We start from the raw sequence: 13,434 nt of genomic DNA on the forward strand, positions 1-13,434 counted from the left end.
TCAGGGGTGTTTCCATCACTTTATGACCTTTCCTATGAACCAGGCACCCTCCCCTCTTCAGAGAAGGGGGTGCCTGGTTTAATGCTCGGGTTCTCTCATTGACTTCCATTATACTCGGGTGCTCGGTAGGGCACCCGAGCATCCCGAAGTGTTCGGGCCGAGCACCCGAGCACTATGGTGCTCGATCAACACTAATCAGAACCCATAACCAATACATGTTATTTGTAGCTTTTTTCTCCTCATTTGGGCAGTCTCACACCTATGATTCAGGCCCCCTAAAATTTCACTCCTGCAACTTTCCTTTTTAATTGTTTTTATCATATTGTCAGGAAGCAGGGGTGTAGCTATGGGGAAGCAGGGGAAGTGCCTGCTTTGGGGCCCGAATTTAAAAGGGGCCCACCCAGGAGGAGGAGAAAAAGATTGTATTGTTAGAGCCCCCTCAACAGTATTATAAAATTACATTATATACAGAGACATTGTAGGAAACGGACGGAGCAGCTGCCTGGTCTAAATGAGTGATTTTGACTAGCCACGGGGGGGATGCACGGGAGGAGGGGGATGCGAATAAGTTGCTTGGGGACTGGGAGGGGGGTTCCATTCAAAAATGTGTTATTCTAGTTACGCCACTGTCAGGAAGTATATATATATATATATATATATACTGTATATAGATTTAGTTTGAAGGATGAAATGTTCTTGAACTAAAGTAAATACATGTATATACTATATACAGCATGTGCACAACTACTCACCATAGCTCTTTCCATTTAGATGCATGGAGCTTTCAGTAATGCATTTTTGTGCACAATTAAACACTTTGCTACATTTGTGATGGTTTTTGACACACATAGAGGAAATTACAGCTTTCTTTGTTTTATAATGGACACATTGCTGAGGACAGATATTTCTGAATGGGTTTGCTTTGACAAGTAAAAGCCCCTGGTACTGTCAAGGGTATTGAAAGTTACTTTTGTAAATGAATTTAGACATCATTTTGCAGTATGGTTTTTTCTTTTTAGCTCGAAGTACAAGCTCCTCCTGGGACAACTGTTGGCTTTATTATCCAGAAATGGGATCCTCTTCTGCCAAAGTTCACAATTCAGAATGAGAGTAAGGAAGATTTATTGAAGATTGTTGGTCCATATCTAACATTTCGCTGTTTAGGTGATGTCAATTTTGAGGTATGATTTACTAAATCTTACTTATCATATTCAGTTTTACATTGCTTGAAGTAAGTATACATACATCTTAGCTCTACTACTATTATACAGCATTAAAATTGTTAAAACAATTAGGACAACCCCTAACCATATGCTCTATTAGGGCACTAATTGTCATATTGAAGGATCAGTTGCTTGGGACCACTTATTAATCACGGTACAGAGATGGTGCAATGAGCAACATGAGCTGCCTATGAGAGTGCCCTCGATAGGTGGTATGGACTTTCCTGGTCAGGCCCTGGTCTCCAGAATAGTCTCTGATTGGGAGCAGGTGCACTGAGAAAACTCCAGAATGTGGAATGGGACCAAGGGTCATCAACAGGAGATTAAAGTTCCTTTTACTTGGACTGACGTTCATGCATTGGGTGTTTCAGCTGGCAGCAAAAATCATCATTTCTGTGTACTACACATCCCAGTGTAAACAGGGATCTTCTGCCCAGAAACAATTTGGGTCATTTATCAAACTGATGTCAAGTAGAAATGGCTTAGTTGCCCATAGCAACCAATCAGATTCCATCTTTCATTTTCCAGAGGAGCTATAAAAAATGAAAGGTGGAATCTGATTGGTTGCTATGGGCAACTAAGCCAGTTCTACTTTACACCAGTTTGTTAAATGACCCCAAATGATTCTTTATGAGGAAGAGTGATCACTGAAATGATCGCTAGTCCTCATATAGAGGAGGTGATTACTGCATGTAAATGTAACTCTAACCTTCTCTGATGATCAGACAATTATCACATAGGAACAACTTGATCTCCATAATTGTCTACTGTATATAAAAGGACCATTAGTCAGATGAGCAGACCAAGCATCTGAACCAAGGGAAGAACAGGTACCAGGCAACAAAGTCAAGGAGCAAGGCACAAGCAGAATAGCAGATTAAGAGGACATGGTTTTAAATTAGAGGGGCAATGGTTTAAAAGTAATATCAGGAAGTATTACTTTACTGAGAGAGTAGTGGATGTATGGAATAGCCTTCCTGCAGAAGTGGTAGCTGCAAATACAGTGAAGGAGTTTAAGCATGCATGGGATAGGAATAAGGCCATCCTTCATATAAGATAGGGCCAGGGGCTATTCATAGTATTCAGTATATTGGGCAGACTAGATGGGCCAAATGGTTCTTATCTGCCGACACATTCTATGTTTCTATGTTTCTATTATGAGTGTCATACAAAGTATGTACCTTAATCGGCAGGTAAGGTGGGAAGGCCAGAGTCCCCTTTTAAAGAGGACCTTTCACTAAAATAAAAAATGTAAACGAAGTATACAGACATGGAGAGCGGCGCCCAGGGATCACCCTGCACTTACTATTATCCCTGGGCGCCGCTCCGTTCTCCCGGTATAGGCTCCGGTATCTTCATATGTTTGGCTCAACTGGGTGGAGCCTGCCGGCGTCTCCTTCTCCCAGGCTGTAGCGCTGGCCCATCGCAGCGCTCAGCTCATAGCCTGAGAGAAAAAGAAAACTGCGATTGGCCAGCGCTACAGCCTGGGAGAAGGAGACGCCGGCAGGCTCCACCCAGTTGAGCCAAACATATGAAGATACCGGAGCCTATATCGGGAGAACGGAGCGGCGCCCAGGGATAATAGTAAGTGCAGGGAGATCCCTGGGCGCCGCTCTCCATGTCTGTATGCTTAGTTTAGATTTTTTATTCTAGTGAAAGGTCCTGTTTAAATAGGGCAACTGACCAACATTATCGTGGAATGCTGATTGCTATAGAAAGTTGATGCAGCCATATGGGACCAAAATGGAGCCACAGCCAAGACCACTAAGGCTGCAACTATCAACTGGAGGCAAGAAGAGGTGAATCAGGTTGCCCCACAATCCAGCAGTGTGGACATCCTGTATGTACAACCATGATTTCAAAGATCTTAATTTAAAGACCACATAACCTCTAACTATGCAAAGTTCTTCTATGCATAGTGTGCATAGGTTCTTTAACATAATATTTTTTATCGGTGTTACATGTAATGCTATAGCGCCTGGTAGACATTTCCCTGTTCACCCATAGATGATGAAGAGAACTACAGTGTCAAAGGAATAATTGTAGCTTTCAGCATATAAGTTAACCTTTCCAGCATTTTCCTGTTATTAACCACTTCCAATGCAATCATATATTTTATTATTCACAATAAAGTGCAATGACCAGATTAGAATACATTCTGTGGGCTGCATGCACCATAGTGAGAATATTAATGTTATTCTACCCATTACCTTGTATTTCTTCATTTGAGTCCAGGAGTATTAACTGGTTTATGGTTCACTGTACTATTGTGTCTGAAGGAAATAATGGGGATGTAAAATGTAAAGCAAACAACAGCATGGGTCCGGTGCATTTCTTGTCTATAAAACTATTTTATTGGATTGAACCCCTTAGTGTCTGATTTTAGCCTAAAGCAGATTACTTTTTCCAGAGGAACCCTTCACTACACAGGTCATCTTAACTCTTTGCTTAAGTAAACTTATACTTAATCATTGATAAATAAGTAGATTAACTGCAATTATATTTTTTACCTGTGTTGGAAACTATTGGTTTCAGCAGTTGCATCCATTCCTGTTATACTGTATATTAAAAGGTAATGTAATTTATTACAATGCTAAAATCCAAGCAAGATACAAGTCCAAAATCAAGAAAAAATAGAGTGTCTGAAGATTTAAAGGAATATATAATTTGATAACCTATCTTGGTACTGAAATCCACCCATTGCCTTATAGAGGTTGACCACTATCTATTGCTAGCTGCACATGTGCTAGGAACAGCACATACAGTATATGCAGCTACTAATAGGCAGTATTAAACCCTCAGCAATATTCCTAATTTATGTTTACTTGCAGGTCCGCTTACCTGCTTCTTGGTGCTACTCTCCCAAAATGGTCAGTGATGTAGGGTCATGTCACCGGTCCCTTCGCTCAGCAGCCTCCATTAATTTATACTACGGATGGACAGGGGACCTAGACCTAGTGCATGCAAAAGTCCATCCCCAGTGTAAGTGAATGGAGGCCACTGATGGACAGCTTACCCTCATCAGCAACTATTTTGGGAGCGCAGTGCCAAGGAGCCTGTAAGCCCAGATCCAGACCCACACACCAAATCCCAGGAGTAGGACTGGTTTGACGTTGCCTTGTGAAGGCCTCTTCATGGCATTTCCCATGTGTTCACCAGACCGATGTCTAGGAATCATTGAGTCTGAAACAAATGCAGGAGTCATCACTAAACAGGATAGACCTCCATTCCAACCACCATCTTGCTATGCAACATTATAGCCTGACTCATAGCCTGATGCAGTGAAACGCCTTCTGATGGTCTTTGTAGACAATGTTTGCCACTCAAGGTTTGGGATGTGACATCCAATATCACTTACAGTACAGAATGGATTACTACCGGCCATTCTTGTAATGAGATGTTCTGTCCATGCAGAGGTTCTCCTCTGTGCCCCTTTTTCTGTCATTCTAGTTTATCATTGATGTCCCAACCACCAGGACAGGCAACAGTTCTGGCATCTCAGCCTAAACGTGTAATGATCTACCGGAGTGATAAACCAAAGTCTCTCAGTTCAAAATTTATGTCCCTCTCAGTTTGCGACAAGTAATGATAACTGGCATGTTGGCAGGATGTGGGACCTGGTGTAGAGGATGGGAGTGGTAGTGGCTCTGATGTTGCGTGGTTGTGTCACAATGTCCTGCCTAAGGCCGTAGCTCTTTGAGGTCTGTCACAGTGAAGGTTATAGTACTGAAGAATGAGGCCAGAGCTAAACATAACAAAGTACTTTTTACTAAGGGCAACATAAAACTTGAAATATATACAGTAGCAGCAGGCTTTAGTGCAATTCTTCTCTGGCACCAGCTGAGGAAGTATGGTGGCTGGTTGTGGGGCAATTAATTGGCACTTGTGGATATAGGCATCCACTTTAATACTGGCTTGATGTTTGTCTGGCCTAGTGTTTATTTAGTGTGTTGAGGGTGTTTTTGGCCCATTTTCCCTGACCTAGCAGCAGTGTCTGTAAAGCTATGATTTTGCTGATCACTCTGCTGTCTCCTACAACTGATGGTTGCATTCTGAATTCTGATTGTCTCTCTGGAGTGTGGGTGTCAGAGGAGAACTAGGTCTGGTTCCTTAATATCCCTCTGTAGTGTTGGTGGCACAGGGGAATGGGATATAGTTCCTACATGCAGGAGCCATGCCATGTGCTACCTCATTCCTTGATGTCTCAACTGGAACCCCCCCTCCTGGCAGCAAGCAGGACTAGTCCACTCCTACCAAGAGAGCAGTAGTGAAATGATAAATTCCATTCCTGTTACCACACATTGCCAACCATTCCTCCTCTTGTTGAAATAAAGGCATAACCATGAAAATATTTAACAATATGTAATTAACATTTGCAGATCCCCCCAGGTCTAGGGTACTGCAGATGTATCACACACACACACGATGATCCGATTGTTTCATGTGGCCAAAAAACTTTTCATTCAATCTATCTTTTATGCTGCTTCTACATGCCACAGATTGGAGCTAGGTGCTTGAAAATGTGATCATCTGCTGATCTTAGCGACTCCTGTTACTTCCTCAATTTGCGATCATTAGATTGTCTTTTCCATTCAGTAACGGAATTTAAGCATTTCAGCATATTTCAATGCAGTGCTGCCACCTTCAGGGCTGCAGTGGAATATATACGAGTAATAGGCCTGGAGGCCTTGTACAGGCTTAAGTCTGTCACCACTAAGTAACACCTTCCCTATTCTCAGTGAAGGGAAGGCATTATGACCAGGGTTCGGTGTGCTTCCAGGTTTTCTAGCTCTCAGATGTTGTGGTCACCCGACCACGTGACCATGGCATCTGAGGGGTTAAATGTCTGTGATTTATGTTTTTGATGATCACAGACATTATCCCCAGATAGCTGCTGTGTGAAACAGCATGCACCCAGCGACTATAGTAGCAGAAGCCCTCTTTAAAGACCCAACTTCCTCTGTACATGTACAATGGTCAAGAAGGGGTTAAAAGTGTTTTCCCATTAGCGTTATTTATTGCCTATCTACAGGATAGATGATAAATGTATGATTGCTGTGGTTGTCTGGCCACTGAGACCTCAAGCGATCCCATCAAGAGCACGAAGAGGCAGATGGGAGCGGTACAGATGTTGGTGGTAGTAGTTATCCGGTACTCAGGGTGGCTGGGTCAATCTCCCTCTCTCCCAGGACAGGCACAGTGATCAGGAGCTGCAGATAGGAATAGTAGTTGTTTTCCCGGGGCACACCATGTGTGGAGTCTCCTGGCTGATTGAAAGTGGGCTGCTCTTGATGGACGGACAGGAAATCAAAGCAGGGTTGATTTAGGGTAGCTTAGAGTCTTTACTTAAATATTAAAGAGTAACTGTCATATTTTTATTTTATTTGCTAGTTTATTAGAGCTATGCATGTATACCTGAGTTAGTCTGTCAATGATTCTCAAAAGATCTGTAATTACCTTATAATAACAGCTTTCATTAACCACTTCACTTCCGGGCCATTTGCCTCCTTCCTGACCAATGCCTAATTTTGCAAATCTGACGTATGTCACTTGATGTGGTAATAGCTTTGGAACGCTTTTACTTATCCAAGCCATTCAGAGATTGTTTTCTCGTGACACATTGTATTTCATGATAGTCATAAATTTGAGTCAATATATTTCACCTTTAGTTATGAAAGAATCCCAAATTTACAAAAAAAATTGAAAAATTCACAATTTTCAAAAATTCTATTTCTCTGCTTTTAAAACAGAAAGTGATTCTTCATAAAATATTTATTACTTATGTCTTCTTTATATTGGAATCATTTTGTAAATGTCATTTTATTTTTTTAGGACGTTAGAAGGCTTAAAAATTGCCCAAAACCTACTTTTTAAGGACCAGTTAAGGTCTGAAGTCATTTTGTGGGGCTCACACAGTGGATACCCCCATAAATGACCCCATTGTAGAAACTACACCCCTCAAGTTACTTAAAACTGATTTTACAAACTTTTTTAACCCTTTAAGTGTTCAATAAGAATTAAAGGAACATGGAGATCAAATTTTTAAATTTCACTTTTTTGGCAGATTTTCCATTTTAATCCATTTTTTTCTTTAACACATCAAGGGTTAACAGCCAAACAAAACTCAATATTTATTACCCTGATTCTGCGGTTTACAGAAACACCCCACATGTGGTCGTAAACTGATGTAAGGGCACACGGCAGGGCGCAGAAGAAAAGGAGCGCCATATGGTTTTTGGAAGGCAGATTTTGCTGAACTGGTTTTTAGATGCCATGTCCCATTTTAAGCCCCTCTGATGCACCCTTACAGTAGAAACTCCCAAAAAGTGACCCCATTTTGGAAACTAGGTAATAAGGTGCCAGTTTCATTGGTAGTATTTTGGGGTACATATGATTTTTATTTGCTCTATATTAAGTTTTTTGTGGCAAGGTAACCAAAAAATTGCTGTTTTGACAGTGTTTTTTTTTTTTTTACAACATTCATCTGACAGGGTAAATCATGTGCAGGTTGTTACGGATGCAATGATATCAAATATGTCTACTTTCTTTGTTTGTTTCAGTTTTACATAATAAAGCATTTTTGAAAAAAAAAGGTGTTTTTGTCTCTATATTCTGAACACCATATTTTTTTTTATGCCGATCGTCTTGTGCAGGGGCTCATTTTTTTCAGGAAGAATTAACGGTACCATTTTTGGGTACATATGATTTTTTTGATCATTCATTATAACACTTTATGGAGCAAAGTAACTAAAAAATTGGTTGTTTTTGCACAGTTTTTATTTATTTATTTTTACAGCGTTCATCTGAGAGATTAGGTCATGTGACATTTTTATAGAGCAGATTGTTACAGACAAGGCGATACTTAACATGTATACATTTTCTTATTTATTTAAGTTTTACACAATAATAGCATTTTTAAAACAAAAAAAAATGATGTTTTAGTGTCTCCATAGTCTGAGAGCCATAGTTTTTTTTAAATTTTTTGACCGATTGTCTTAGTTATGGTCTAATTTTTTGTGGGATGAGGTGACAGTTTGATTGGTACTATTTTGGGGGGCATACGCCTTTTTGATCGCTTGGTGTTTCACTTTATGTGATGTTAGGTGACAAAAAAAATTGGCGCAGTTTTTATTTGTAATCTTTTATGGTGTTCACTGGAGGGGTTAGGTCATGTGGTATTTTTATACAGCTGGTTGTTACGGACGTGGCAATACCTAATATGTATACTTTATATTTATTTCACTTTAACTCAATAATAGCATTTTTGAAACAAAAAAAATGATGTTTTAATGTGTCCATGTTCTGAGAGCTATAGTTTTTTTTATTTTTTGAGTGATTTTCTTATGCAGGGACTCATTTTTTGCGGGATGAGGTGATGGCTTTATTGGTACAATTTTTGAGGGACATACGCCTTTTTGATCATTTGGTGTTGCCATTTTTGTGATGTAAGGTGACAAAAATGGCTTTTTTCGACAGAGTTTATAAAAAAAAAATTTATGGTGTTTATCGGACTGGGTGGATGATGTGATATATTTATAGAGCCGACCGTCACGGACGCGGCAATACCAAATATGTCTATTTTATTTTATTTTTTAAATATTTAATTCCTTACTTGGGGATTTTTTTTTTTTTTTTACATGTTAAACCTTTTTTTATTTTAACACTTTATTTTTTAATTTTTTATTTTACATTTTGTGTCCCCCATAAGGTCATACAAGACTTCTGGGGGACATTTAACTTCACTTTATTTTTTTTTCCACTATTGATTTCTCCTGTAACTGGGGCTGACAGCCCTAGTTACAGGGGAAATACACCCCCTAGAGAGGCTGTAAAGCACTATGCAACGCTGTACAGCCTCAGTGCAGGGCTGATCGAGGTCTGTAGAAGACCTGACAGCTCCTGCACTATCCCGGCCCCAGCAGTCACGTGTATACAGCGATCTAGAAGGCAGAGACACCTGGGAACTGTCCCTGCCTTCTCTCTGGGTTGCCCTGCTGTCACTGACAGCGGGCAACCCACTCTGCAGCTGCACGATTAGAGTGCAGCTGCCATCTCTGAATGGACGTTCAGAAACGTCCCTTCAGAGATAGAGATCCACCTCCCGGACGTTTATAGTCAACAGGTGGATGGGAGGTGGTTATTGTCCCCTGTCCCTTTCCACTGCTCCCTTAAAAGACAGTTACTATGGCTTGTCTGTCTCCTGCGAAGAAGACAGGAAGACGGAGGGGCAGTCCTTGACATTGCATGCCTGCATTAGGCTTCAGAGTGAGGAGGCGTGTCTCTCAGTAATCCAATCTGATTGGCTGCTAGGGAGCTGCTGGCTACAGCAAGTGTATTTGGGAAGTAAGGGAAAGCAGTTTTGGCCTCAGAGAACTGGCAGAGGAGCCATCTTGAGAAGGTCCTCATATTGTAAATGTTTAAAAAGCTGTAACTAAGGGAAAAACTCAAGGAAAACAGTGGTATGTGAAGAAACTAAAGATTGCTTCATACATAATTCTGCTGCAGCAGTAACATATGCTAAAAAAAAATCTTAGCACAAAAGTTCAGACTATGGGTTATCTCTATGGTCCCTCTGAGATGCAGATCCTTACATAGCAATTCTACATATGGGTCCAGCTCCAGAGTGCATAAAAATCTAAAATCTTTTGTACAATTCCTTCAACAGTGCAGACTCCACAACGCAAAACTGCAAGCTGCAAACTGATATGAATAGGAACTGGAAGCTTACAAGCAATCAAGTTCTGCGAGGTCTATTAGCAGTAGTTGTGTGTTACCCTCTCATATGAGTACAGCTTCCTCTTCAAACACCTTATTGGCAGAAGTGTTGGGTGTTTCCAAATTTTTCATGTTACACCCACAATCTTAAATGTGTTAGATGTGTTCTATGAAGGCCTCAGAGCTTTGTTAGAGAACATTACTGATCAAACAGCACCATGAAAACCAAGGAACACACAAGACAGGTCAGGAATAAAGTTGTGGAGAAGTGTAAAGAATGGTTAAGTTATAAACAAAAATCCCAATCTCTGAACATCTGATAGAGCACTGTTCTATCAATCCTACAAAGATGGAAGGAGTATGGCACAACTGCAAACCCACCAAGACATAGCCGTCCACCTAAAATGACAGGCCAGGCAAGAATAGCACTAATTAGAGAAGCAGCCAAGAGGTCCATGGTCACTCTGGAGGAGCTGCAGAGGTCCACACCTCAGCTGGGAGAATCTGTCCACAGGATAACTAGTAGTAGTGTACTCCAGAGATCTGACCTTTATGGAAGAGTGGCAAGAATGAAAGACATTTCTGAAAGCAAGCCATATGACGTCTTGTTTGCAGTTTGCCACAAGCCATGTAGGAGACACAGCAAACATGAGGAAGAAGGTGCTCTGGTAAGAGGAGACCAAACATACAGCCAGAGCTACAATGGAATGGTTTAGATTAAAGCATATTCATGTGTTAGAATGGCCCAGTCAAAGTCCAGATCTAAATCCCATTGAGAATCTGTGGCAAGACTTGAAAATTGCTGTTCACAGACACTCTCCATCCATTCTGATTGAGCTTGAGCTGTTTTGCAAAGAATGGGCAAAAATTTCAACCTCTAGATTTGCAAAGCTGGTAGATACATATTCCAAAAAAACTTGCAACTGTAATTTCAGCGAAAGGTGGTTCTGCAAAGTATTGACTCAGAGGGTTGAATACAAATACACACTACACTTTCCATATATGTATTTATTTATTAAATATAATTTTCCTTCAAACATACTTATTCTTTGTGTTGATATATCCCTTAAAATCCCAATAAAGTTTGTGGATGTAAAGTGAAAAAATTGCAAAAGTTCAAGGGGTATGAATACTCTTTCAAAGAGAGAATTGGAGAATTCCGAATTTGCATAGTTGAGCATTGGAGTCAGTAAGGTAACCTGCTAAGACACCATTCACACCTGAACATGACTTGGCCAATTGTATCATCAAAACTGTGTATCCCTCAGTGGACACTAAATCCATTATTGACTATACTATTACCCACCATAGGCTTTATTGAAAGAGACTTTAGCTAGATAGAGAGGAAAGAAGGCCATAACCCACACCCTTGCCTAAATCCAAACATTGCTTTCTGGGAGAGAATTGCACTATGTACAGTTGAAACTGTGCCTGATATACTTGGATGTACTACAACTCTCATTTTGCAGTTGAGTAAAAAGAGATTTTTTTTTTTCTAACTCAGGCCTGTTTTTTTTTACTCCTACACATACACTGGCCATTGCACTGTACACGCCTTGCCTTGCACTCATACAAATACATCACTTAAGAAGCACCCCAACTACCATCAGGCTGGAGCACCAGAACCATGTTGTTCCCCAAGAGAAGAAAGAGTGCGGCCTCCTTTCACTGCATGACTGAAGGGCACAACGGTGTGAGGAAAGCCACTGTGATTGACTGTAACAGCCAGAACCACTACAGTAGTATAGGGAGACATATCTTGTCAAACTAAAAGTGACAAGTGGACACGCTCCTTTCCCACCCATAACCCACAACCCCTCACAGTCCCTCCCAAAGCACGCCTAAATACCGACCCAAACCAAGCCTAAATACCAAGCCTAAAGATATTAAAACTTAATTAAGTTATTGACATAATACATAATATCAGATCTAACAGAATAAGGGGCTTTTTCTGTTAGATCTGATATTATGTCAATAACTTAATTAAGTTTTAATATCTTTAAAAATAAAATGATATTAAGATTGTATTAACCCCTTACTAAGCCATTATAAAAATTGACAATGGCTAATTGATCCATCTAGCTTCCTAAAGCTAAAGGACCTTTGAAAATGTCATACCGCCCATTAAACGCCACTTATTCTGTTAGATCTGATATCATGTCAGTAATTCAATTAAGTTTTAATATCTTTAAAAATAAAATGATATTAAGCTTGTATTAACCTCTTACTAAGCCATCATAAATATTGACAATGGCTAATTGATCCTGCAATCTTCCTAAAGCTAAAGTAGTTTGATGATGTCACCACAGGTCCTTGAAGGGGAACTTACACAGTCCCTTTGTTAGATCCTGCAGGACCTGCGATGTTTGAAATTTGCGTTAATTATATATGATCGTGTTTAATAAAATCAAAGGCGTCCATGATTTAAGCAAAACATTTGATCACAGCATCTAACACAGATATGTAGCATTTATAAATATTAACAATAGCTAATTGCGGCACCCAATTTTCCCGGGTGCAAATAACATGTTGAAGCCATATTTATCCTTAGCGTCTTCATACAGATTTGTCTTTTGTCCCGTCACAGACGCAGCAGCTGCGGCAGAAACAACAGAACCTCCGTCAGCGACATATAACTTTGCCGGGTACCGATTCTGTCTTCCCATTTTGTCCTCTTTCATAGCCGCATCTATCACAGATATTCAACATATCTATCTAACTAAGATTTGTAGCATTTATAAATATTAACAATAGCTAATTGTGGCACCCAACTTTCCCGGGTGTCGATAACACATATCTATCTTCTAATACGCAGTCTGTCCATCAATTTGTACAAACACCTACCAAATTTAGAAGTCCACAATGTTTATACATGTGTTACGAGACATAGTCAGCCGAATGTACGAGCAGCTGTGACAATAGCAAACAGTTGTCCAAACATGCCCGGACACGTCCTAATATCTTTAAAAATAAAATGATATTGGGTCTCTATTATCCTCTTTATCAGGCTGTTCTAATTCTATTAATCTCTTCTATGAATCTTATACTGTAAAAACCTAAGCTATCTATCTATCTATCTATCTATCTATTATCTATGTATCTATGTTATATCTATCTATGTTCTATCTATCTATTATCTATCTATGTTCTATCTATCTATTATCTATCTATCTATGTTCTATCTATCTATCGATCTATCTATCTATCTATATCTATCTGTCTACCTATCTACCTATCTAAAATCATGTTTTACCACGTCGTATAAAAACAGCATCGCTGTATCTCACTATTTATAGCAGAAAACAGTATTTATAAAACTTTAATTATGTTTAATTATATACGATCGTGTTTAATAAAATATACTAAATATTGGCAAGTAATAAAAATTTAAAAACCATGTTTTGCCACTGTGTATAAAAACAGCTCTATCTATCTACCCATTAATCTTTCTATACACCTGTTATTTTATCTAGTTACCTATCTATCTAGCCCAAAT

General features: G+C 39.7%; 1 protein-coding gene across 1 annotated transcript in view; it reads left to right on the forward strand.

Annotated features, from left to right (window-relative positions):
* PLSCR5 (phospholipid scramblase family member 5) overlaps window positions 1-13,434 on the forward strand; it is a 142,305-nt gene that overhangs the window by 42,923 nt on the left and 85,948 nt on the right. Inside the window, exon 5 of the mRNA XM_040429945.1 lies at window positions 1,020-1,181. Within this exon, the coding sequence (XP_040285879.1) occupies window positions 1,020-1,181 (162 nt within the window). The remainder of the gene's footprint in view (window positions 1-1,019; window positions 1,182-13,434) is intronic.

Source organism: Bufo bufo, chromosome 4 (assembly GCF_905171765.1).
Source record: "Bufo bufo chromosome 4, aBufBuf1.1, whole genome shotgun sequence".
NCBI classification, from domain to species: Eukaryota; Metazoa; Chordata; class Amphibia; order Anura; family Bufonidae; genus Bufo; species Bufo bufo.